The sequence below is a fragment of the Glycine soja genome, chromosome 17, assembly GCF_004193775.1.
Source record: "Glycine soja cultivar W05 chromosome 17, ASM419377v2, whole genome shotgun sequence".
Lineage (NCBI taxonomy): Eukaryota > Viridiplantae > Streptophyta > Magnoliopsida > Fabales > Fabaceae > Glycine > Glycine soja.
The window spans coordinates 23,497,123-23,520,531 of record NC_041018.1 but is presented as its reverse complement, the minus strand read 5'-3'; the positions used below and the strand labels follow the sequence as shown (position 1 = coordinate 23,520,531).

Genomic DNA, 23,409 nt, shown 5'->3' with positions numbered 1-23,409 from the left:
GAAACATACAATGAAAACCTGGTTGCTTTGTTTCGGGTACAAGGTGCAAGTCTAGATAATATGCAGGCCATCCAAGTTGATGAAGTAAGTTTCAATGATTTTGACTTTATCCACAATGGAGCCCTTTTTAATATATCTTATCTCTAATTACCAGAAAAATGGATAGCAATTATCAAGGCTTTCAAGCATAGCTATTGAATCCTTTTTTATCTTCTAAATTTCATTACTAACTATTTCAATATCTTGCTCTTATTGAATATGGACTAAAATACTAGGCACTTAAGTCCAACCTATTGTGCTCTATTGGTGCTGGTCTATTGGCTGATATATATGTTGGCTGGAACCAAAATAAAATTATAATCAGAATAATTATTTTTCCATCTGTTGTGCTCGAAACGGTAACTTTGAAACATATTTTGTTTGAATCCTATTTTATTTTTTATGTATAATTTTATATTTTTTGTATGCATGTAATGACCATGTATTTTAAATTGTTATTGGTTTCAACCTCCCTAAATTCATCCTATTGCTACATTCTACAAAGTAAAGCATCTATATATACTTGGATTGGGAGCCTATCTTCAGCTAGAGACCATAATCTCCTTGATAGAATGGTGGAACTATCTAATGTATGTCATTGCAATTGACATATGGTGTTAGAAATGTTTATCTAAATGACAGTCACCGCAAAGGAAGCATTTAATAATGAGTTTTTCATTTGGATTTATATTAAATTATAAGACAGTTCATTACTACCTTCTAATTGAAATATTTCTTCTAGTGGTGTTAACTTGTATCTAATTCCTTGATGCAATCTGCAGCCAACATGGCTACCTGTTTCCATGAGGGAAGGGAACGAGCCTGATATTTTCTGGGATGCTCTCGGTGGAAAAGCAAAGTATCCAAAGGGAAAAGAAATTCAAGGATTCATAGATGACCCACATTTGTTTGCATTAAAAATAATGAGAGGTAAGAAAAGCACCCTTCTAAGAAAAGTAATCTAGATCTCACTTGGTTTAGAACTATCCTGGGTGAAATGACAGGGAAAGCATGTCTAATTGATGGTTTTATTTCTCACACTCATTTGTTGGAATTTCAACTCAAGAGACTTCAAGGTACATTTTTGCTACAATTTGAATCTGATCATGTCACATGTAATAAATAATTATATGAATACCTAATATTGTTGCTGAGGAAGACTGAGATAAAACCCACCATGAATAGCATCTCTAACAAGAGAAGTGCTAGCAACACACTCTCTAATACACTCCTCTTAACACACACTAGTGGGACCTACAAAAAATTGTGATTTTCAATAAATTTCAGCCAATCATAAAGAGTATGTTGTTATCATTTCTTTTCTAACAATCATTAAAACTATCTGATTGAAATGCCAATAGAATCATTAGAATTAAGGCCTTTTTTTCCTCAAAAAATCTATGAACTTTGTTTTTGTTAAAAAATTCTTGTGCACACGAGCGCATACACACACATACACACACACACACACACGCACACACACACACAAATTATTGTGTGCTATTTCTTGACATAATTCATTCTAAGACAAAAAGAATGAGCACAAGGAGGTAGTAGTTAATGATTTTTTACCTACAAGTGTTGCTATTGATGCCATCTAGTACTCAATGTAAGTAAACTCACTTTTGAGCTGCTTTAATACCTTATCTCTAATGTGATTGTAGAGTTCAAATTTTTCATTCATTTGCTCTTTAAGATTACTCTTGTTTTCTGGTTTTTTTTTTCTTTTAGGTGGAAGCAAACAAAACTGGAGAAGGTTAAAGACTACTATGCAAAGGTTTTATTTGTGATTGAACTTTTTTGCTTTAATTGATATTTAATTTAATTGCTCTGTAATGGTGAAGTACCTATATGACTAATTCCATTTTCCCTATTATGAGAAATTGAGAAATTCATCATATATAGACTCATTGTAACTACTTATTCTATTTGTTTCTTATAGAAATTGTTAGGTGGATATTATTTTTTTATTGGAGCCTTATTTTTTATTATCAGCTATTTGAGTCCTATTTAGCATATTAAGCTCCCAGTTTTCCTTGTAAAATAGAGGTGCAATTGGACTAATTTAACTGGACTTGTATGCATCACCCCAGTAGCAGGTATATATAGAGAGAGAGAATTGTCTTTGGTTCGTAATTAATGATCACATTTTATATGACTATGCAATGAGATAAAATACAAGTTACTCTTAGCATTAATGTTTAATTTGAAAAGAAAAATATATTTTTTTGGATTAAATAATACTTATTTTGTTTTTCAATTTGCAATCTCATGGGTTATATATTGAATAAATCTTCTTTGGATTAAGTAGTATTGTGAAATTTTTTAGAATTAGTATAAAAGAGTTTAACTTTGTTGGCAAGATCACATGATAGCGTGTAGGCCCAGAAAAATATTACTACTAAAAACTACGAAGGAATAAAATAGAAGCTACACCAAGTAAGACAATTAAAAAAATTAAAATTTGGCATAAAACTAAAAATCCTGCCCTCCCTTTCCACAATGAGGCCAAATTTAACAAGTGCATCTGCCACCTGATTGCAATTATGTATATAAACTAAACTCTTAATTTTATCCAAAAAAAGTATTATAAATAATGAAAATGATTAAATCCATTCCTTGATGAGCATGTGTGGATGCAGTTTATGTTGACAATTAATGCGAGGGTTGTGACTATTACATGCAGGGCTTGTGCAATCGTGGGCTGCTATAGTGATAGGAATATTATCTGGGAGCATTCCATGGGTGACTATGATGATTTTGCATAAAAAGTCAACCTTGCTACAAAAGGTCAGGGTTTCTTTACTCAAGGCACACAAATTTTTCCACCCAAAATAACTTACAGTACCCATTTTATCTTTCTCTTTCATTTCACTTTCATCTTATCTTTTTTTCATCTTTTTTTTTTCATTTTTATCATATCATTTGTTAAATCTATTCCTACGTTTATCATTTAATTTACATGATAGAGAAAATGTCTCATGCTGCTTAAAGGAAATTTGAACACACTACATTATGCACACATGCCAAAGCACTTAAAAAATAAGCCTAAGGGTCGTTCTAATTCTAACTATAATTTAATAAATAATAGACTTAGTTCATCTCATTCTAATTCAAACTATAATTTAATAAATAATATAGTTAGTTTATCCATTCTAATTCTATTGTATCATCTTGATTCTATAATTTAGAATGGAACAGAGAGAGGAACAAGTCTCTCAAAAAGAGGGAGAGAGAAAGGAACCGAGAGAGTTATGGAAATGGAAGGTGGTGGTGACATCTTCCTCGACTCGGATTTAGTGGTTGTTGAAGATACTCATTCTTCTCCTCTCTTAATTCGCGTCTCTTTCTTTCTCTACCTTAGGGTTTTCTCATTCCTATCTTCTACAAATTTGATTTTGATTTTTAGGTCATTTCATTTGTTTCTTACTTTGATTTCTACCTATTGATGATAGGTGCACACATTTACTTGGCAGTGGGCAGGTTGGTGAAAATGCTTTTTTTGTATGATGTTTGACAAATTATTCAAACATGGTTTCTCTATTTTGCATGATTTGCAAATGAAGACCACCAATTTAGTTTAAAAAAAGGCCTATAGATATGTTTAAAGCAGTATATTTACATATTCTTCCAATTTAAATGTCATTTTCCACATGATAATTAAAAAAAAGCATATGAACGGGTAAGTAGCAGGGAGCATAGCTAGAAGATTTATTATTATTATTATATGGTTTTTACCTACAGTTGAAGATGATAGGTACATATTAAAGACTTTTACCTACAGTTAGGAGATGTAAGTAGAAATTAATGACTTTTACCTACACACTATACATAGTGGGCAAAACCTATAGTGACAAACAATTAGCCGTCATTATACGCCCCCTCAAAGTTGACGGAAAAAACGTTCGTAGGACAAAGTCTATCATACATTTACCTATGGATTTTCTTTATAGTGACAATTTTTGTTCGTAGGTATAGGTCATTTTTTTATAGTGATGTGCACATCCACCACCGATTTCTGCTAGCTCTTTCAATTTAGAGGGTTTGGATGAATTCCTCGATGAAGTACTTGAATTGAGTTTTAAAGAAAAAACCCCTAATTTATTTGATTGCTATTTTATTATTTAATGATTTGTAGTCGTCATGTGTGTTTTTCATTGTTGTATTAATGAGTTTTTGTGATGTGTGTTTTAATGCCAAAAGTTTGAAGTATCAATTGAAATCTTCAAGTCTTAGTAATTTTTTAATGTTTTTGGCCACTTTGTTAATGCATTTGTTGGCTGAATCGAGACCAAAATTTGTATTAACGGCTTTCTTGACATGAAAATTATGGGAATGAAAGATTATTTTAACCAAAACAGCTAATACAAATAACAATCTAAGTGTCAAAAGTTGCCCTCATGAATTGAAATCTTCAAGTCTTAGTAATTTTTTCTTGTTTTGTGTCTCTTCGTTAATGCATTTGTGGGCTGAATCGAGACTCAAAAGTTATCTTAATGGCTTTATTGACATGAAAACTATGTGAATGAAAGATTATTTTAACCAAAACAGCTAATACAAATAACAATCTAAGTGTCAAAAGTTACCCTCATGAATTGAAATCTTCAAGTCTTAGTAATTTTATCTTGTTTTGTGTCACTTCGTTAATGCATTTGTGGGATGAATCGAGACTCAAAAGTTATCTTAATGGCTTTATTGACATGAAAACTATGTGAATGAAAGATTATTTTAACCAAAACAGCTGATACGAATAACAATCTAAGTGCCAAAAGTTGCCCTCAAGGATTGAAATCTTCAAGTCTTAGTAATTTGTTCTTGTTTTTGCCTACTTCGTTAATGCATTTGTGGGCTGAATCAAGACCTGAAATTTTGCTTACTAGCTTTTTTGACATGAAAACTATGGGAACGAAAGATTATTTTAACCAAAACAACTGATACAAATAACAATCTAAGTGCCAAAAGTTACCCTCATGGATTGAAATCTTCAAGTCTTAGTAATTTTTTCTTGTTTTTGCCTTAATTATCAACCTTGGTCCATATGTCTGTTGCACAAACCGAAACCTTAGTATATTAACTAACCTATGGCCACTAAAAGTCACCCTAACCCTAGCCTGGACCCTACACTTAAGAGGAGACAAAACTTCTTTTCTCTGATTTTTGTTATTTTCTTCTTTTTCTCTCACTCACGGATTCTCAACCTCATCCTCATTTATTCACCTCAGGGAATCCAATGCTTCAAACTCTCATTTATTCATGTCAGGAAATCCAATGCTTCAAACCCTAACCCTAGGTCGTAAACCCTTAACCCTTACCCCAGACCATACATTTAAGAAGAGGCAGGACTTTTTTCTCTATTCTTACTTCTTTTCTTCTTTCTCTCTCACTCACGGTCCAGTTTATTTCAAATCTTCATTTATTCATGTCAGGAAATCCAATGTTTCAGACCCTCATTTATTCACATCAAGGAATCCAATGCTTCACACCCTCATTTATTCATTTCAAGGAATCCAATGCTTCAAACCCTCACTTATTCACGTTAGGGAATCCAATGCTCCAAACCCTAACCCTATGTCGTAAACCGTTAACCCTTACCTCGGACCATACACTTAGGAGGAGACAAAACTTATTTTCCATGATCTTACTTATTTTCTTCTTTTTCTTTCATTCACAAGTCCAATGCTTCAGATCATCATTTATTTACATCCAGGAATCCAATTTATTTTAGATCCTCATTTATTCACGTCAGGGAACCAATGCTCTAAACCATAACCCTAAACCTAATTATAGGTTGTAAGCCCTTAACCTTGACCCTGGACCATACACTTAAGAGGAGACAAAACTTATTTTCTCTGATCTTACATCTTTTCTTCTTTTTCTCTCACTTAGAGGTCCAATGCTTCGGATCCTTATTTTTTCACGTTAGGGAATCCAATGCTTCAAAACCTCATTTATTCACATCAAGAAATCAAATGCTTCAAACCCTAACCCTAAGTCGTCAACCCTTAACCCTAACCTTGAACCATACACTTAAGAGGAGACAGAACTTCTTTTCTTTGATCTTACTTATTTTCTTCTTTTTCTCTCACTCACGGTCCAATTTATTTCATATCCTCATTTATTCATGTTAGGGAATTCAATGCTCCAAACCCTAACCCTATATATAGAACTCATATCCACCTTCGTTAAATACATTTGCACAACATTTCCTTTCTTTATTACTTTCTTCCAACTTTTTAAACACAAACCCTCTATCACATTTCTTTCTCTATTACACAACATGTCTTCCTCATTTGTCAAATGATTAGTGCACTACAATGGTCAAATAATCAAAACAGATGAAAGGGATATGTTTCAATGCCTCCACCCATTGTTCTTTCAAACAAAGCGGGGCCTCACACTTGAAGCCTTGAAAAGAAAAATCCACGAAAGGCTTCATCTTCAACCATTGGACCAAGTATGTGATATTTCGTTTTGATATCCACAAGTAATAGGGCATGAAATGCTGAAATTTATTGCAGTCCAACTTGTTTACGATGAAGATGTGAAATGTATGATTTTTGTTATTCGCCAGACTGACATTCTTCAATGTTGTGAATTGTATGCAAACATCAAGCGGAATACACTTCCCACCCCAAACCCTGAACTAGTACCTCATCAACCACGATATTATCCTCAGTTTCATTATTCACACACATCCGATGCAACCCAAGACACTTTTGCTTTAACCCAACCACAACAAAATTTATTTGAACTAAACACATTTTCTTTTACCCAACTTGTTTCTGCACCATTTCCCACCAATTTCTTAAACACACAAGCAATTGATGCTACTGAGGATCAACCTCACCCATACTTGAGTATTCCTACAATAGAGTCTACCTTATCAACCCTACCAACTGAGCTTGAGTTTACAACAGAGCCTGACTTAACAAATAACTCAATCCCTCTAGTGAGGATGAAGACAAAGTTCTACATAATCAATCCCAAGAGGAAGATGATGAGGAAGAAGTTTAGCCTATTTGACCAATCACAACCATACCACCATACTACATACCACCACACATGCAAAATTATGAAGAATCCAATTTTTAAGATTCTGAATACAGCCATAGCTTGGATCGCGAAGAAGTCCAACATTCGATGGAGACTCTCTTTGAAGGGATGTGTTGCCTGGTAAAACAAGAAGTATAACATGTTTTGCACAGTATCATGTGAGCAAATGAGCTAACTATAAGACATAACTATCAAACCCAACAAAGCTAATTGTCATTTGTGATGACAACAATTGTGCTTGGAAGTGCAGGACATCATACATCCTTGCAAGTAAGCAGTGGGAAATAAGAAAGCTTTGTGAACCCCATACATGTTCAAATCCATCAATCTCACAAGATCATGCAAAGTTGTCATACTTGCTCATTAGTAAAAGCATCCATAACTTGATTGAAAATGACCCATCAACTTCAATGCCAACCTTGATAGCATTCATCAAAAGCATTGACAGATACACCACCACTATTGCAAAACATTATTGGCAAAGCAAAAGGATATTGAAAACATCTACGGCAGCTGGGAAAGATCGTACCATGATTTATCAAGATTGTTACAAGCTATGCAGCAATTTCTTCCTAGTATGGTCGTGGAAGAGGAAACACTGCCAATGTCACCACAAAGAGGTCAAGCAATAGAGGGTTTCGTCATGTTCCATCGTTTTTTTAGAGTTTCAGAACGTGTATCAATGGATTTCAATATTACAAGCTTGTGGTTCAGGTCAATGGAACATGATTGTACGATAAGTACAAGGGGACCCTCCTTGTGGCAGTTGCACAAGATGACAACAATAAAATCCTTCCAATAGCTTTTGTTGTTGTCGAAAGTGAATCAACAAGAGCATGACTCTTCTTTCTACAAAATTTAAAAAGGCATGTTACTCCACAACATGGTCTATGTTTGATTTGAAAGAGAACAAGTCAATAAATAGTGGCTACTCAAGACGTGATAGTGGGTGGACGACACAGAATTCTATGCATGTGTTCTGCATTTGACACATTGCACATAATTACATGAGGAGATACAAGAACAATGCCATCAAAAAATCAATATGAGTGAGTGTCAAACTTCTTTCTCTTCCTATTAAATATCACTTCATTTTGTACTATTCACAATATTAAAATTATATGTTTATAACTACTCAGCATATGCAAGGATAGAGCCTATGCTCAATCACTACTATAGCATTCTAAGGGAGGAAGCATATGCTAATGAAGCAATTAATTGGTTCAATGAGATTCCGCAAGAAAAATGAACTCTCGCATGGGATGGTGGTCGATGATGGGGGCACACGACCACCATTCTTGTTGAGTTGATTAATTCGATACTCAAGAAATCAAGAAATATGCCAATAAATGTGTTAGTAAAATTAACATATCTAAGGTGTAATGCATTGTCCAATGAAAGAGGGAGAGAAGTCGTAACAACGCTTACATCTAGCCAAGTTTATACACATGTACTAAACAATGTCATCGAAGACGCACAAAGAAAGGCAAAATGCTCACACTGTTCTTGAGTTTGATTGATACGACACACGGTTCTTGGTCTAGGAGACAATAAACCCGAGAGAGGTTCAGCCCACTGGAGATTTCACTGTCAGGCTAGATGAAAGGTGGTGCGACTATGGCAAATTCCAGAAATTGCACATGCCTTGTTCTCATGTTATTCCTTCTTGTAAGGATGCTCATCTGAGTACAAGAACTACATACATTATGTGTATACGTTGGAAAGTGTCTCCAACATATATAGAGGATTGTTTGGAGAATTGCATAATGAAGTGTATTGGCCACCGTGTCACGATCCAATGACAAGAAAAGAAATACTAATGGTTGTCCTGTCTTGTCTCTTATCCACACCGAAATGGATATTCAAGAATTGGGTCAACCAAAGCAATGTTTTGTGTGTTACATCCTAGGTTATTCAAAGAAAAATTGCCCCCACCATGTAAGTTCAAGCCAACAACGTTGAATTTATGTCATATTCTTTGTATTTTAAAAATTTTGTTGTATTTTTTCAAATTTAAATATTTTGTTCTGTTGTTGGTAATTTTAAAATATTTTGTGTTTTAAATATTTTAGTTCAATTCAACTTGTTGGTTACATATGTTTTTTTATTTCAAATATGTATTTTAATAATCAAATAAAATGAAAATCCAAAGGAACGAAAACACTCTCGTGGCCGGTGCATTGCATTGAGGGAGAAATTCGTCTGTGATCCCTATTTGGCTTGTAGTAGGAGTTGTAAGAGCTATCACTACCTGCTTTATAGGGGAAAGAGGCCAAACTATTATTACCAACCTTCAATTCTAATGAAACTAACTATTGCTTATGGACTTATGGGAATAACAAAATCTAGAAACGTTGCACCTGTCCAGTCCCATCACACATCCTAGCTTGTTTTATCTTATTTTGCTCATTTAATCATCTAACTAAAACAAATTAAAATTAATAAGTAAGAAAATATATGATCACTTAATAATATATACATTTTTTGTGAAAAATATTTTAAATAAGTAAAAAAATTTATAAAAATATAATGTAAATCATATCAACCAAAATTTAAAATGTTTTTTTTAATATTTTTCCATATAATAGTTATAAATCATAACAAGAAAAATATTTAACTAAATTTAAATACAATATAAACCATATGAGATTATATGTTTTATAAATATATAACTAAATTATATTTATATTGAGTAATTAAATATATGCATTTTCTTAAATATTATTCTAGATAAATTATATTTTTTATAAATTAATATATATATATATATATATATATATAATTAAAACCAAAAAGAAGTTAATTTAAAATAACTGTAACAAAAAATAAGAAAACAATTTAAAAAAAACTCAAGTAAAAAACAAAAAATAAATATAAAACAAAAATAATAATTCACATTTTGAATTGTCTTTTTATAAAAAAAAAAAAAGAACGTCTTACGAAATCGATTTATGGTGAACCGATTTTGTAAAGTTCTTCTAGAAAAAAAAAATAAACGTTATGAGAAACTAATTTCATAATGTTTTAGAAAATGAAGGTGAGAAATCGATTTTGGGGGGATCAATTTCTCATCATAAATAGTATTTTACATCATTTGTATAAATAATTTTTGGATTGTATTATTTTAGCAAATTTTTTATTTTATTTGTGTGAAAAAAATCAAAATTTGAAAGGAGCCCACCAAAATCATACATACTGTAGTGTAACTGTCTCCTCTAACAAACAAGGGAAAGTTTGAGTTTTTGCTTTCTTTCACTTTTCTTTTCATTAAAACGAACACAGCCTCATGGGTGTTGCTAGGTGCACCCAATAGTATTGTTGGTGCACCCAGCATTTTTTATTAATGTCCAAAATGTCCCTGGTTTGTTGTTTCTTTTTAAGTTGCTTTTTCTGGTTGAGTGTTGATCCGTAAACAAATTTTTCACATACAGATCAACTTGATCCGTATGAATTATACGGATAAAGTTGACCCGTAAATATGAAGTTCATTCGTATAAAGCATACGGATGAATTTCATCCGTATTGGTTTTTTGGTTTTTCTAATTCCTTAAAGTTTTATTTTTTTAATTATTAATATTTTAAATTACTCATTTGCGCATTAAAAAAAATTACTATTACAAAATTTAATATATATTAAATTTTGTAATAGTAAATATTTTTTATTTATAAAAAATATACAAATTAAATAATTCATGAGTTATATCAAAATTAATTATCACAAAATTTATTATTTAAATTTACATGCGTATTAAATACATTAGAAATTTTAGTATTATGTATAGAAACATTATTTATTTTATAATATAATTAGTTCATTAGCTCAGTTAGTTAGTGCGTTGTACTAATAACCTGAAAGTCACAAGTTTGATTCTTGCTTGGGTCATTAATTCATCACAAATATTTTAAAAAAAAAAAACTTGAATTGAGCTTATACTGGGTGTACCTACAATTTTAGTGGGTGCGCATAGCAGTATCCCGGCCTCATATGACAAGTTACCATTGACGCCGGCCTTAATATGACTAGGCACTTATAAACTGGGAGAAATGTTAATAGTTAATACTTTTTTTCGTGCTCTGTCAAAAATTATCCACTGAATCAGAGACAAATTTCATTAGTGTTTTGTGATTATTATTAATTTAAAATTTAAATTTCATTAGTGTTTTGTGATTATTATTAATTTAAATAAATTTTGCATGAAATGAAAATCAAATATAAATTTTCTCGTTAAATAAATCATTAATCCTTTGGATTATGTTAATAGTCAATACTATACTTTTTAACATATTTTAAATATAATTTTAATTATTAATTACAATACATTTAGACACACCTTTTACCAAATTTCATTTATCAATTTCTATATTATTTTATTGATGTCTATATTTCCACAATCTTTTAACATAAAAAGCATATTATATTCTTTATATTACTACAGGTAATAAGTTTTTATTTAATATTCATTTTCATATTCTTAAAAATAAATTATTAACTATTTAAAAAATGTTACATTATTTTTAAATATTAGAATTTATTATTTTACAATTTTTCGTTTTATATGAATTGTTTTCATTTCAAAATTAAGCAACTCCTATTCTTAGATTATTTTTATAAATTATATTTAAAAAATTATTTCCTACTTAATTCTAAACTTTTTATTATTTACTCATTACTTTAAATTAATTATATAAACTTTCTTATAATTTTAAATATTTTTATTTTCATTTTTAAAATTCTACTTAAATTTTAAAAAAATGTCCAGATGAGAAGGCTTGCTAGTATATATTCAAAATTTGTATACAAATATTCAATTCAAATATCAATGTTTTCCTAAAATTCTTTCATTTTCCATCTAAACTAGATTATGTTTAATATGAACTTTAAATCCTGTATAAGAATTTTATTACCTTCACTAAATGTCCCATCTAAATAAAACCTTTGAATAATGCCCGAGTCAATCAGAATTGTGATACAAGTAAAATCACAGAAGTGATATAGTAATGTGGTTTTTAAACCGAAATTCCACTATTCTTTCTTCACTTTTCCTTATATTAACCGACAGAAAGAACCTCAAAGCATGACTTAATTACTTCGTACAGAAATAGTCATGACAACCGTGCTACCATATCAAGAAAATATATAAAGAAATGCCATCGATAAACTTTTTAACATCCTTTTTTGACTTTTATTAAATAAAATTCATGCGAATCCTACTAAATATGAGTTTTATTCCCAAACTAATAGGACCCATATAAACAACATATAATAGGTTGAAAAGAAAGTGTTAAAAAGAGGATCGCTAACAAATAAAAGATGATCATGTAAGCAATATTAATCCCAACCATATGATAAAACATATATAGAAGGACCTAAACAACAATAAATTAGTAGAGGATATCATCAATCATTTTGACAAAAACTTGCACAAAATCACATTTGTACAAAATACTCTCCCCATATATGATGTTTGCAAAATGCCACTGCTACTAATTTATTAAGCAATTAAGCAAACCTAACAGTTTATGGTATCAGATCAAGAGATCAAATCTCAAAAAGTATAAAACAAATTCCAGCCACAGACAGAAATTAAAGCAGGGCTATAGCATACTCTTCTAATGCTAACAGTAAAATACCGCGAGCTCACAACAGTATGTTTCAAATCACAAGTTCTTGAAAGGAGACTCATTACTCACTTCTTTTGGGGTCAGTCTAGCCAGAAGTGCCTTATTGTGACAGTGCTCTGCATCCACGAAGTAAAAATTCCCATTGGCCTTAAATGTCACAAAAGGCCTATTGGTTTGCGGTGGTCGAATATCAGAAAACTTGATAGTCTTTGGAATGTAAGTTGCCAGCCAGGACAGCATCTCCACCTCAAAGCTGTCCGAACCTGGCTGCCACCTGAGCTTGTGAACATACGGGCTAACAAACCAATGGAGGGCAGCGGTGGTAGTAGCACTCAAGAATATCACAGAAGATGCTACTGCACCTTTCAGGATGACATTCATATCGGGGGATGTCATGAAGGTTATGACCGGACCAAGAGATACCGAAAGGCAACAAGTTGAGAGAGACAGAAGTTTTACTTTCTTTATGGTGTTTGAGATCGGGCCATAATAAACGACTCCAGTTTCCTTGTCACCCTCCCCTGGTTGTCCTCCACTACGAGGTCCGATGCTAATCTTGTCGTCTTCCTCTGTAGTTGGGATTTGTGATGCCCATCTTCTTTGGAAAATAGCAAGATGGGAGGAAGTTTTGAATGATGGATTGGGGCTAATGGGTCGTTGACAGGTAGAGGACCCAAAACAACGATATGCTGTACCATGGAAACAAATGCATACACAAAAAAAAAAAAAAAACATTAATAGTTATGCTGTACATTTTAAGACTGGCAAGAATAAAATAGTAATTAGCAATATAAGAGGTGTTTCACTGTTTCCTCAAGAGAGCATTATGTGAAGGAACCATTAAATTCATTACATGAGTGATCATTGGTTCACTATAAACATAACCCAGACATTTTTCTATCTCCAGATTATGTGTTGGATGTTTAGAGTTATTTATTGGATCCTGATCTGAAGTTATGCATGAAATAGTCTGTTTCTGCTATGTACTACTACTTTGTGTCATTTAATTTATTTATTTATTTATTTATTTATAATTTTTTAAATAGTTGACAGGGTATTAGCATTTGGCAAGAACTGAAAAAAATGATGAACCATGGCCTGGAACCAAATCAAACCAGAACCCATGATTCAATTGAGCAAGTTCCATAAGATCAAAGGTGTCAAATAACCTTAAAACCACATTAGTTAGTAGGTTGGCATTAGACAGTCAAAAAGGGTAGGACATCACATGTAGAAAATAAAATATAATAAAATAGAAGAGAGGAGAGGACATTTGTCTTGCCATTTGATAAAGGATTGGTCTCGATGAGAGTAGAGAGGGGTCAGGGTATATCATGTTACATTTAGAGAGAGATAGAGAACTGATAGAAATCATAATTGTGTTTTCATTATTGATTTGATGATTACAATAAAGGTCTATATATAGAGCAGAGTTCACAATGAGGCCTAACTCTGACTCTAACAATTACTAACTGATTCTGTTAGTAACTAACAGAATCACAGCATACTAACTAACTAAGAAGAGACAGCTAATAGTAACCACAAACAGTTTTTACAACTAACTGAAAACTAACTGAATTTAAGACTTCTCTCTAACACTCCCCCCACAAGCTCAGCAGTACTAAGTACTCTGAGTTTGGAGCGGAAGTTGTAGAACAAATGCTTGCTGAGTGATTTGGTAAGTATGTCAGCAACTTGGAGTTGTGCAGGAATGTAGGAAACAACCAAAGACTTGTTCAGAACCTTTTCCCTCACAAAAAAAATGTCTAATTCCATGTGTTCCGTTCTGGAGTGAAGCACAGGTTTGTGACTAATAGCAACAGCACTTTGGTTGTCACAATAGATAACTGGAGGAGGGATGGGAACTTTGAGCTCATGGAGAAGAGACTGGAGCCATAGAACTTCAGATGCAGCATGTGCTAGGCTCCTGTATTCGGCCTCTGCACTAGATTTAGCAACCAGAGTTTGCTTTTTAGATCACCAGGACACAAGATTAGGACCAAAAAAGATACAAGCACCTGAAGTGGACCTCCTATCATCAATATCAGAGGCCCAATCTGCATCACAGAAAGCATTAATGCTGAGAGGGGCACTGGTGGTGGCAGGCAGAAGGGTGAGACCATGATCAATGGAGCCCTTTAAGTATCTTAAGATCCTTTTGACTGCACTCCAATGATAGACCAGTGGCTGAGCGAAAAACTGACACACCTTGTTGACTGAGTATCCAAGTTCAGGTCTGATAATTGTAGCATACTGCAGGACTCCTACAATGCTTCTGTACAGAGTGGGGTTGTCAAAGGGGTCAGCACCAGTTTTGGACAACTTAAGATTTGCAGGTAAAGGAGTGGAAATCCCTTTGCAGTCTTCCATGCCTGCTCTGTGAAGTATATCTCTAATGTATTTAGCTTGAGATAAATGAAGAGCACCAGATGGAGTAAGCTTGCATTCTATGCCCAGAAAGTACTCAAGAGTGCCAAGCTGCTTAAGAGAAAAGGTAGCATTCAACTTGTTCACAATGAGGTTAATAGCAGTGTTGGAGGAACCCGTGATGATTATATCATCTACATAAATGAGAATAAGCAGGCAACAGCCATGTTTGTTGAATATGAGAAGAGAGGGATCACACTTGGATTGTTGAAAACCAAAGGAGATGAGAGTATTTGTCAAACTCTCATACCAAGCCCTTGGGGCTTGTTTTAAACCATATATTGCCTTGTGAAGTTTGCATACAAGAGTGGATTCACCCTAAATAAAGCCTTGAGGCTGTTGCATGTAGACATCTTCATGGAGTTGCCCATTAAGAAAGGCATTGTTGACATCAAGTTGAATAAGGGGCCATTTGGAAGTAAGAGCAATGGTGAGGACAGTTCTCACTGTGATTGGTTTCACCACTGGAGAGTAGGTGTCACTGTAATCTTGACCATATTTCTAGTTGAATCCTTTGGCGACCAAGCGTGCTTTATATTTGTTTATGGTACCATCCGGGTTCTCTTTGATCCTGAAAATCCATTTGCACCCGATGGCTCTTTTATGAGGAGGAAGAGGTACCAAGCTCCATGTTTTGTTAGCTTGAAGAGCTTGATACTCTTGTTGCATAGCTTCAGTCCAGTGGATAGATGAAAGAGCTTGCTGCACAGTGGTTGGTTCAATGGTTGTTAGATTGATTGTGGGAAAGAGAGGAGGTTTGAGATGGCCAGTTTTGGATCTTGTAAGCATATGATGGGTGTTGGTTGTAGGTGAAGGAGAGGAAGTGGGAGTGGAGTTAGGATCAATGGTGGAGGAAGCTGTGGAGGGTAAGGTTGGAGTTGGAGAGGCAGAGGCACTGATGTATGGTGAAGATGTGTGGCTGGGAAAGGTAGTTGGTGTGTGAGGAGTAGGTTGCTTGTTTGGTGTGAGATTGTTTGGTGTGTGAGGAGTTTGTAGGGGAATATGGTTGACAACTCCAAGGGGAGCTGCTGATGTGACTGTTTGGTTAGGAGAGCAGGTGGTAGGTGGAGTGATTTGATAAGGGAAGTGCTTCTCATTAAACAACACATCCTTGGAGATATAGATGCGGCCAGACTTATTGTCAAGACACTTGTAACCCCTGTGAGAAGTAGAATAGCCCAGAAAGATGCATTCTTTTGACCTATATTGGAACTTAGGATTGTTGTAAGGGGTTAGAAGAGGATAACAAGCACAACCAAAGGCTCTGAGGAAGTTATAATCAGGAACATTATTGAATAGAACTTTGAGGGGAATGCAATGATTATGAGATGCAGGGAGTCTGTTTATGATGTACACAGCAGTATGAAAAGCATGGTCCCAGTAATGATAAGGGAGAGAGGAGTGGGAGAGTAAGGAGAGGCCCATCTCCACAATGTGCCTATGCTTTCTTTCGACCACACCATTCTGATGGTGGGTGTGAGGACAGATAATGCGATGAATGATTCCTAACTGACTGAGATATGATGTAAAACTTCTGAATTCACCCCCCCAGTCAGATTGAATGGCTTTTATCTTAGTGTTAAGCTGTAATTCAGCTAATGTTTTGAATTGTTTGAAAATAGTAAGTGTTTCTGATTTGTCATGAAGAAAATAGACCCAAATATATTTGCTAAAAGCATCAATGAATGAGATGTAGTATTTGTAGCCCATAGAGGACTGCATGGGGGCTGGACCCCATAAATCACAATAAATTAACTCGAGGAGAATTATAAGTGCTTTGAGACAGTTGGGAAGGCAATCTGTGTGACTTGCCCAGACAACAAGAGATACAAAAATCAGTTTTGTTTTTATTGAATGTAGGCATATTACATGATTTCAAGACATTATTCATAGTGTCTAGATTTGTATGGCCTAGCCTGTGATGCCATTGAAAATACAAGTCATTGTGACTAGTTACAATAGAATGAACAGAATGGTGTCTAGAAGAAAGACTAGAAGTAGTTGATGACTAAGAGTGAATGGGATAAAGTCCAGCCTTGTCCAATTTTCCTTGAAGCAAGATTTGATCATTGTCCTGAGATTTCATGACAAAGTGAGATGGATGAAATTGAATGTATGCATTATTATCAGATGCAAATTTTGAAACACTGATCAGATTTTTGTTGATGCTAGGAACATGCAAAACATTATTTAAATGCAATGTATGATGAGGATGAGAAGGTGAAGGAAAAGCATAAGAGGAAATTCCAGTGACACGCAAACCTTGACCATTGCCAAGGAATATGTGCTCAAGGTGAGAAGGAGGAGGAGCAGAGCCTGGAGGAGGTTGCATGAGAGTAACATGCTGAGTAGCAGCTGTGTCAAGATTGTTGTTCATGGTAGGGTGCATGGCATAACCAGTGAAATTGGTCTGAGGTGCATATCCAGTGAAGTTGGCCTGAGGTGCTGCTTGCTGCCACTGAGGGTTACTTTGAGCCCAATTGTTGTTATTTGGTGTAGTGTTCCTTACATACTGATAAGGGTTGCCATGAACATAAGGTTGATTGCTTCCATAAGCAGCATTAAACCTGTGATAACAGTAGGAAGCATCATGGCCTGTGCGATGACAGACTTGACATTGAACAGTGGAACGACCCCCACAACCACCACGATTGCCACGGTCATTTCTTCCTCCACGGCCTCTAGATTGATTGTTGTTCTTGAAATTGTTGTTTTGAGAGTCGTAATTGCCTGAATTTGAGTTCCCAGTTGTCCAATTGGCTTGAGGAGCAATCTGGGTTTCTGTCGCAGAATTAGGGTTCACAGAATTGGGGGTTTTTGAATTTGGCTGAGATTGAGTAAAATTGAGGGATGCAGCTTCTTCAGTGATACGCGCCTTGTCCAATCGCTGCTCATGAGCCAGAAGAAGGGCCCTAATTTCCTCTAAATCGAACCATTCGATCTTTGAGTTGATTAGGGTTACGAGACTTTCAAATTCATTAGGAAGACCTTCAAGAATTACATCAAGTTGATCTTGAAGGGAAACAGACTCACCAATTGATGTCAACGAATCTGAAATGTGTTTGATTTTTGCCAAGAATTCAGAGATTGAAGATGATCCTTTCTTCGTGGTGCGTAGCTGAGTTCGCAATTGTCGCGCCTGAGCCTTGGTTTTCGATTGAAAGGATTGATGGATATTTTCCCAGAGTTGGAATGTGTGCTTGCAACCAATGACAGAAGGAAGAATGGCAGGGGAAAGAGATGATTGCAGCCATGCTAAGAGGAGCTGGTCCTGTAATTCCCAGTTGCTGAAAGCTGGGTTTTCAATATTGGCAAGGCGATCGTGTTCCGAAGCGTATTGAGGAGGTATCTCAGGAATGACACAGAAACGATGAAGGCAATGAGCCCTTAGGACTGGTTCAATCTGTTGCAGCCATACAAGATAGTTTGTTGCATCTAATTTGACAGAAATCTTGTAGTTGAAAGAAGATAGAGGTGTGATTGTTGAGTTGGGTGTCGCCAAGATTGGTGGTGTACGAGGTGTGTGAGGTTGGGAATCCATTGAAGAAGGGAAGATTCAGAGGAAAGAAATGGAGGATCTTGCCACGCTTGTGGAAGAATCAGAAGGCTCTTGATACCATGTTACATTTAGAGAGAGATAGAGAACTGATAGAAATCATAATTGTGTTTTCATTATTGATTTGATGATTACAACAAAGGTCTATATATAGAGCAGAGTTCACAATGAGGCCTAACTCTGACTCTAACAATTACTAACTGATTCTGTTAGTAACTAACAGAATCATAGCATACTAACTAACTAAGAAGAGACAGCTAATAGTAACCACAAACAGTTTTTACAACTAACTGAAAACTAACTGAATTTAAGACTTCTCTCTAACATATCAAAAACCCTGATATTCATCTCTGGCTTTACTCCGAGAGGGTTGTACTAGAGAATAATATGCGGTCCTGCATCTATTTTCATCCTGAAGACCTGAACTAGTATTTATCACAATGGTCAGTTTGGTTTCTAAAATTTAGGACCACTAGAGATCAGTTTGGTTCCCGTTTTATTAAATTCAAGCCTCAAAATGAAGCCAATTTAGGAGACGAAGACCTCTGGATTTGTGAATAACTGGGATAAATATACTAGAAATTGAAGTTTAACATACTACACAAATCTAACAACAAAATTTGAGACAGTTTTTTTTCTTTTTTTTGATTGTATTCTTAAGATTTGGTCACTGAAAGTATACATATGTTTCAACCAGGAATTTTTAAATAGTAGTCGTAAATAGTAACTATACAGAATCTCATAAAGGGGTAAGATAAGATTTTTTGCCACATGACAATGCACAAGTTCTTTCAAGTATATGCATTAGTTAAATCAGAGAGGGAGAGAGAGGAATAGAGTGGGGAAAGAGAGAGAGCAAAGAGAGAGTCAGGGGGAGCAGAGGAAGAAAGAGAAAAGAAACAAGGTTTTTCTAAAGCTCTTTCACTTAGTGTTTTTGTTAAGCTACTTGTTTTCCTTTTGTTATAAACAATAAGCTGATCTTTTTAAGAGCTTTTAAAAAAATGTGTTAGACTCAATTTTTTCTTTAAAACACAGTACAATGGACACACACAAAAAAAAAAAAAAAAAACTGGGTATACGGTTTTCTATGTTGCTTCTTCCCTTGAATAACAGCCAAAGCTTATATTCTGTTACAAAATTTAGCATGAAGGAAAACTAATATAAAGATATTTTAGAGGTCTTGGAATTAGGACATGACTTTTTACTAAGTGAAGAACTATGGAAAACATGCCACTGAAAGAACATGATAGTTACAAGTAGTCATCCATTATACTAAAGAGATGTAAAAACTCAGAACTACTCCCCATAAGTGATATTTTAGAAGAGCCTAATCCTTAGTAACAGAAATACAGCAAGTCAACAAATCACATATGAAAGGATGATAGCAATTACAACCATATATTAACTGCATGTTTGGTTGGGCATTCAAAAAAGTGAGGCAAGAGCCCAAGCTTTTGACGGATTATACCAAGCTCTAGGAACCAGGGACGGAGAAAGATCTATATATAGGCTTGCTAAGGGTAGAGAGAGGAAGACTAGAGATTTGGATCAAGTAAAGTGTGTTAAAGATGAAGAAGGCAAAGTCTTAATGCATGAAAAAGATATCAAGGAAAGGTGGAAGGCGTATTTCCACAACTTATTTAATGATGGATATGGATATGACTCTAGCAGTCTAGACATAAGAGAAGAGGACCGGAACTATAAGTACTATCGTCGGATTCAGAAACAGGAAGTAAAGGAAGCGTTGAAAAGAATGAGTAACGGTAAGGCGGTGAGGCCAGACAACATACCTATTGAAGTGTGGAAAACTCTTGGAGATAGAGGTCTTGAGTGGCTCACCAAACTCTTTAATGAAATTATGAGGTCAAAACGCATGCCGGAGGAATGGAGGAGAAGCACGTTAGTGCCAATCTATAAGAACAAGGGGGATATACAAAATTGTGCAAATTATAGGGGAATCAAGCTCTTGAGTCATACCATGAAATTATGGGAAAGAGTGATCGAACGGAGATTAAGAAAGGAGACTCAAGTTACTGAGAATCAATTTGGTTTCATGCAGGGAAGGTCGACCATGGAAGCGATCTATTTATTACGGCGGGTGATGGAGCAATATCGCATGGACCAACAAGACTTGCACTTGATTTTTTATTGACTTGGAGAAAGCGTATGATAGAGTGCCTAGAGAGATTTTGTGGAAAGCTCTAGAGAAGAAAGGGGTTAGGGTTGCATATATTCGAGCTATCCAAGATATGTATGATAGGGTATCGACTAGTGTTAGGACACAGGGTGGAGAGTCAGACGATTTTCCCATCACAATTGGTTTGCATCAAGGGTCAACCCTTAGCCCCTACCTTTTTACCTTAATTCTGGAGGTCCTCACGGAACAAATCCAAGAGATAGCGCCGAGATGCATGCTTTTTGCAGATGACATAGTCCTCCTTGGAGAGTCGAGGGAGGAGTTGAATGAGAGGTTGGAAACTTGGAGACGAGCTCTAGAAACACATGGTTTTTGCCTAAGCAGAAGCAAATCGGAGTATATGGAATGTAAGTTCAACAAAAGAAGGAGGGTTTCTAACTCAGAGGTGAAAATAGGAGACCATATTATCCCTCACGTCACACGGTTTAAATATCTTGGGTCTGTAATACAGGATGATGGAGAAATTGAAGGGGATGTGAATCATCGCATTCAAGCAGGATGGATGAAATGGAGAAAAGCATCGGGGGTGTTATGTGATGCAAAGGTACCGATCAAGCTAAAGGGAAAGTTTTATCGGACTGCGGTAAGACCGGCGATTTTGTACGGAACAGAATGTTGGGCGATCAAGAGCCAACATGAGAATAAAGTAGGTGTAGCGGAGATGAGGATGTTGCGGTGGATGTGTGGTAAGACTCGACAGGATAAAATTAAAAACGAAGCTATTAGAGAGAGGGTTGGAGTAGCGCCTATTGTAGAGAAGATGGTGGAAAATAGACTTAGGTGGTTTGGGCATGTAGAGAGAAGACCGGTAGACTCTGTAATGAGGAGAGTAGACCAGATGGAGAGAAGGCAAACAATTCGAGGCAGAGGAAGACCCAAAAAGACTATAAGAGAGGTTATCAAAAAGGATCTCGAACTTAATGATTTGGATAGAAGTATAGTACTTGATAGAACATTATGGCGGAAGTTGATCCATGTAGCCGACCCCACCTAGTGGGATAAGGCGTTATTGTTGTTGTTGTTAGATCAACTTGAAGCATAAATAACTTGCTTCTATGTTACTAGATGATTTTAGATGTGGAAATATTAGAGAACGTGTATCACAAACTCAGATCCAAACACACTATAAATATAGTCATTCATAATACCAAGAGTATCAATTTACTATATGCCATAACGCCTTTAGATCTCAGCATCTATGAGACTTATTTCTTAGCACTTAAGTACCACAAAACTAATGTTTATGTTTCAAAGAAAACCACCTTTTCTTCCACACAAATATGACAATGAGGTTTGAACTTATTACCTCATGTAAACTACCCTAGTCCCTCACCAATAGCCCAATCTTAGTGGTTTCCACGAAAACAATCCCTTGTATTTTTCTCATTAAATAATAATTTTCCAAGTTTATATGAATTACAAATTTAGCCAAAGGTAATATATAACTACCCCAATAGTCATTTCTTTTCACCCTCAGTGATTTAAATGCAAAAAAAAAAAAAAAAAAAACAAAGTTTTGTTTTGTGCTATACTGGAAAATTTGCAGAAATTTCATAAGCATAATAATATATAAGGAAAGAAAAAAGTCTAACTTTATATACTACACACACCAAAAGTTTCTGAATTCAGACAAGACTACTAACATTTTGATCTGTAAAAATCATGAACTAACAACTCGACTTTAATGAGTTTAATCAAACCAAGGTAATCATTCATTGTGTTGTGGCATGAGACTGTTATGTTCATACCAATGATCTACATCTCAACATTGGTCAAAAACTGAGAGTAGAATTTCAGAACAAATTTCCATGAAAATGATCCAACCAAGGTAATCATTCATTGTGACATAAACTGTTATGTTCATACCAATGATCTGCATCTCAACATTAGTCAATAACAGAGTAGAAATGAAAATGATCCAAAACCCTGTTCAAGTTCTTAAAAAAAGGGTTCACGACCATGAATTTGGCTGCAAAATCAAGGTATTTTGGGTCTACACATCGACCACATATCTGTCTGTAATTTCCCACAACATTAAAAAAAAAAACATCAAAATTACGACCGCCCCAGTAATTTTAAACCCTTGCCCCTAAAAACAGATTTTAATGTCTGACTCATGTTGATAAAAAAACCTTATAAAGTTTCAAACTTTATTCAATGGTGCCCATGACCCAGTTCTTGGGATGCCACAAAAAGAAAAAAGAAAAAAAAAAAAAAAAGCCCACGAAGAGATCAAATAAAGTTTAAAACTTTTAAGGTTCATATCCACGGTAACGTTGAGAATGCAGAAGAATCAACAAGAGAAAGAGCGCAAACAAATACAATAATAGCAAAGGAAGAGAACCTGAAGGAGCGTTTTTGGACACGTGGCGGAGGCTCTGTGACCGCAGCAAGTGAAGGAGAGTCGCTCTTGCCATTGCTGCTGCGCTTCCGAGTTACACTGTCTCACACCACACGACACACTCCAAGTTTAGGGCCATATTGTGCAAGGGTTTTTGTTTGTTGGGGTTTCTTA

The 23,409-nt window shown here is 34.9% G+C and overlaps 1 protein-coding gene across 1 annotated transcript; it reads right to left on the bottom strand.

The window, feature by feature from the left end:
* Positions 1-12,452: 12,452 nt before the first annotated feature.
* On the bottom strand, positions 12,453-23,409 carry LOC114393405. The gene is made up of 2 exons (XM_028354746.1): positions 23,239-23,409; positions 12,453-13,403 (listed from the first exon to the last, which is right to left on the bottom strand). The coding sequence occupies exons 1-2, from the start codon at positions 23,309-23,311 to the stop codon at positions 12,751-12,753; spliced, it is 726 nt and encodes a 241-aa protein (XP_028210547.1). The 5' UTR covers positions 23,312-23,409; the 3' UTR covers positions 12,453-12,750.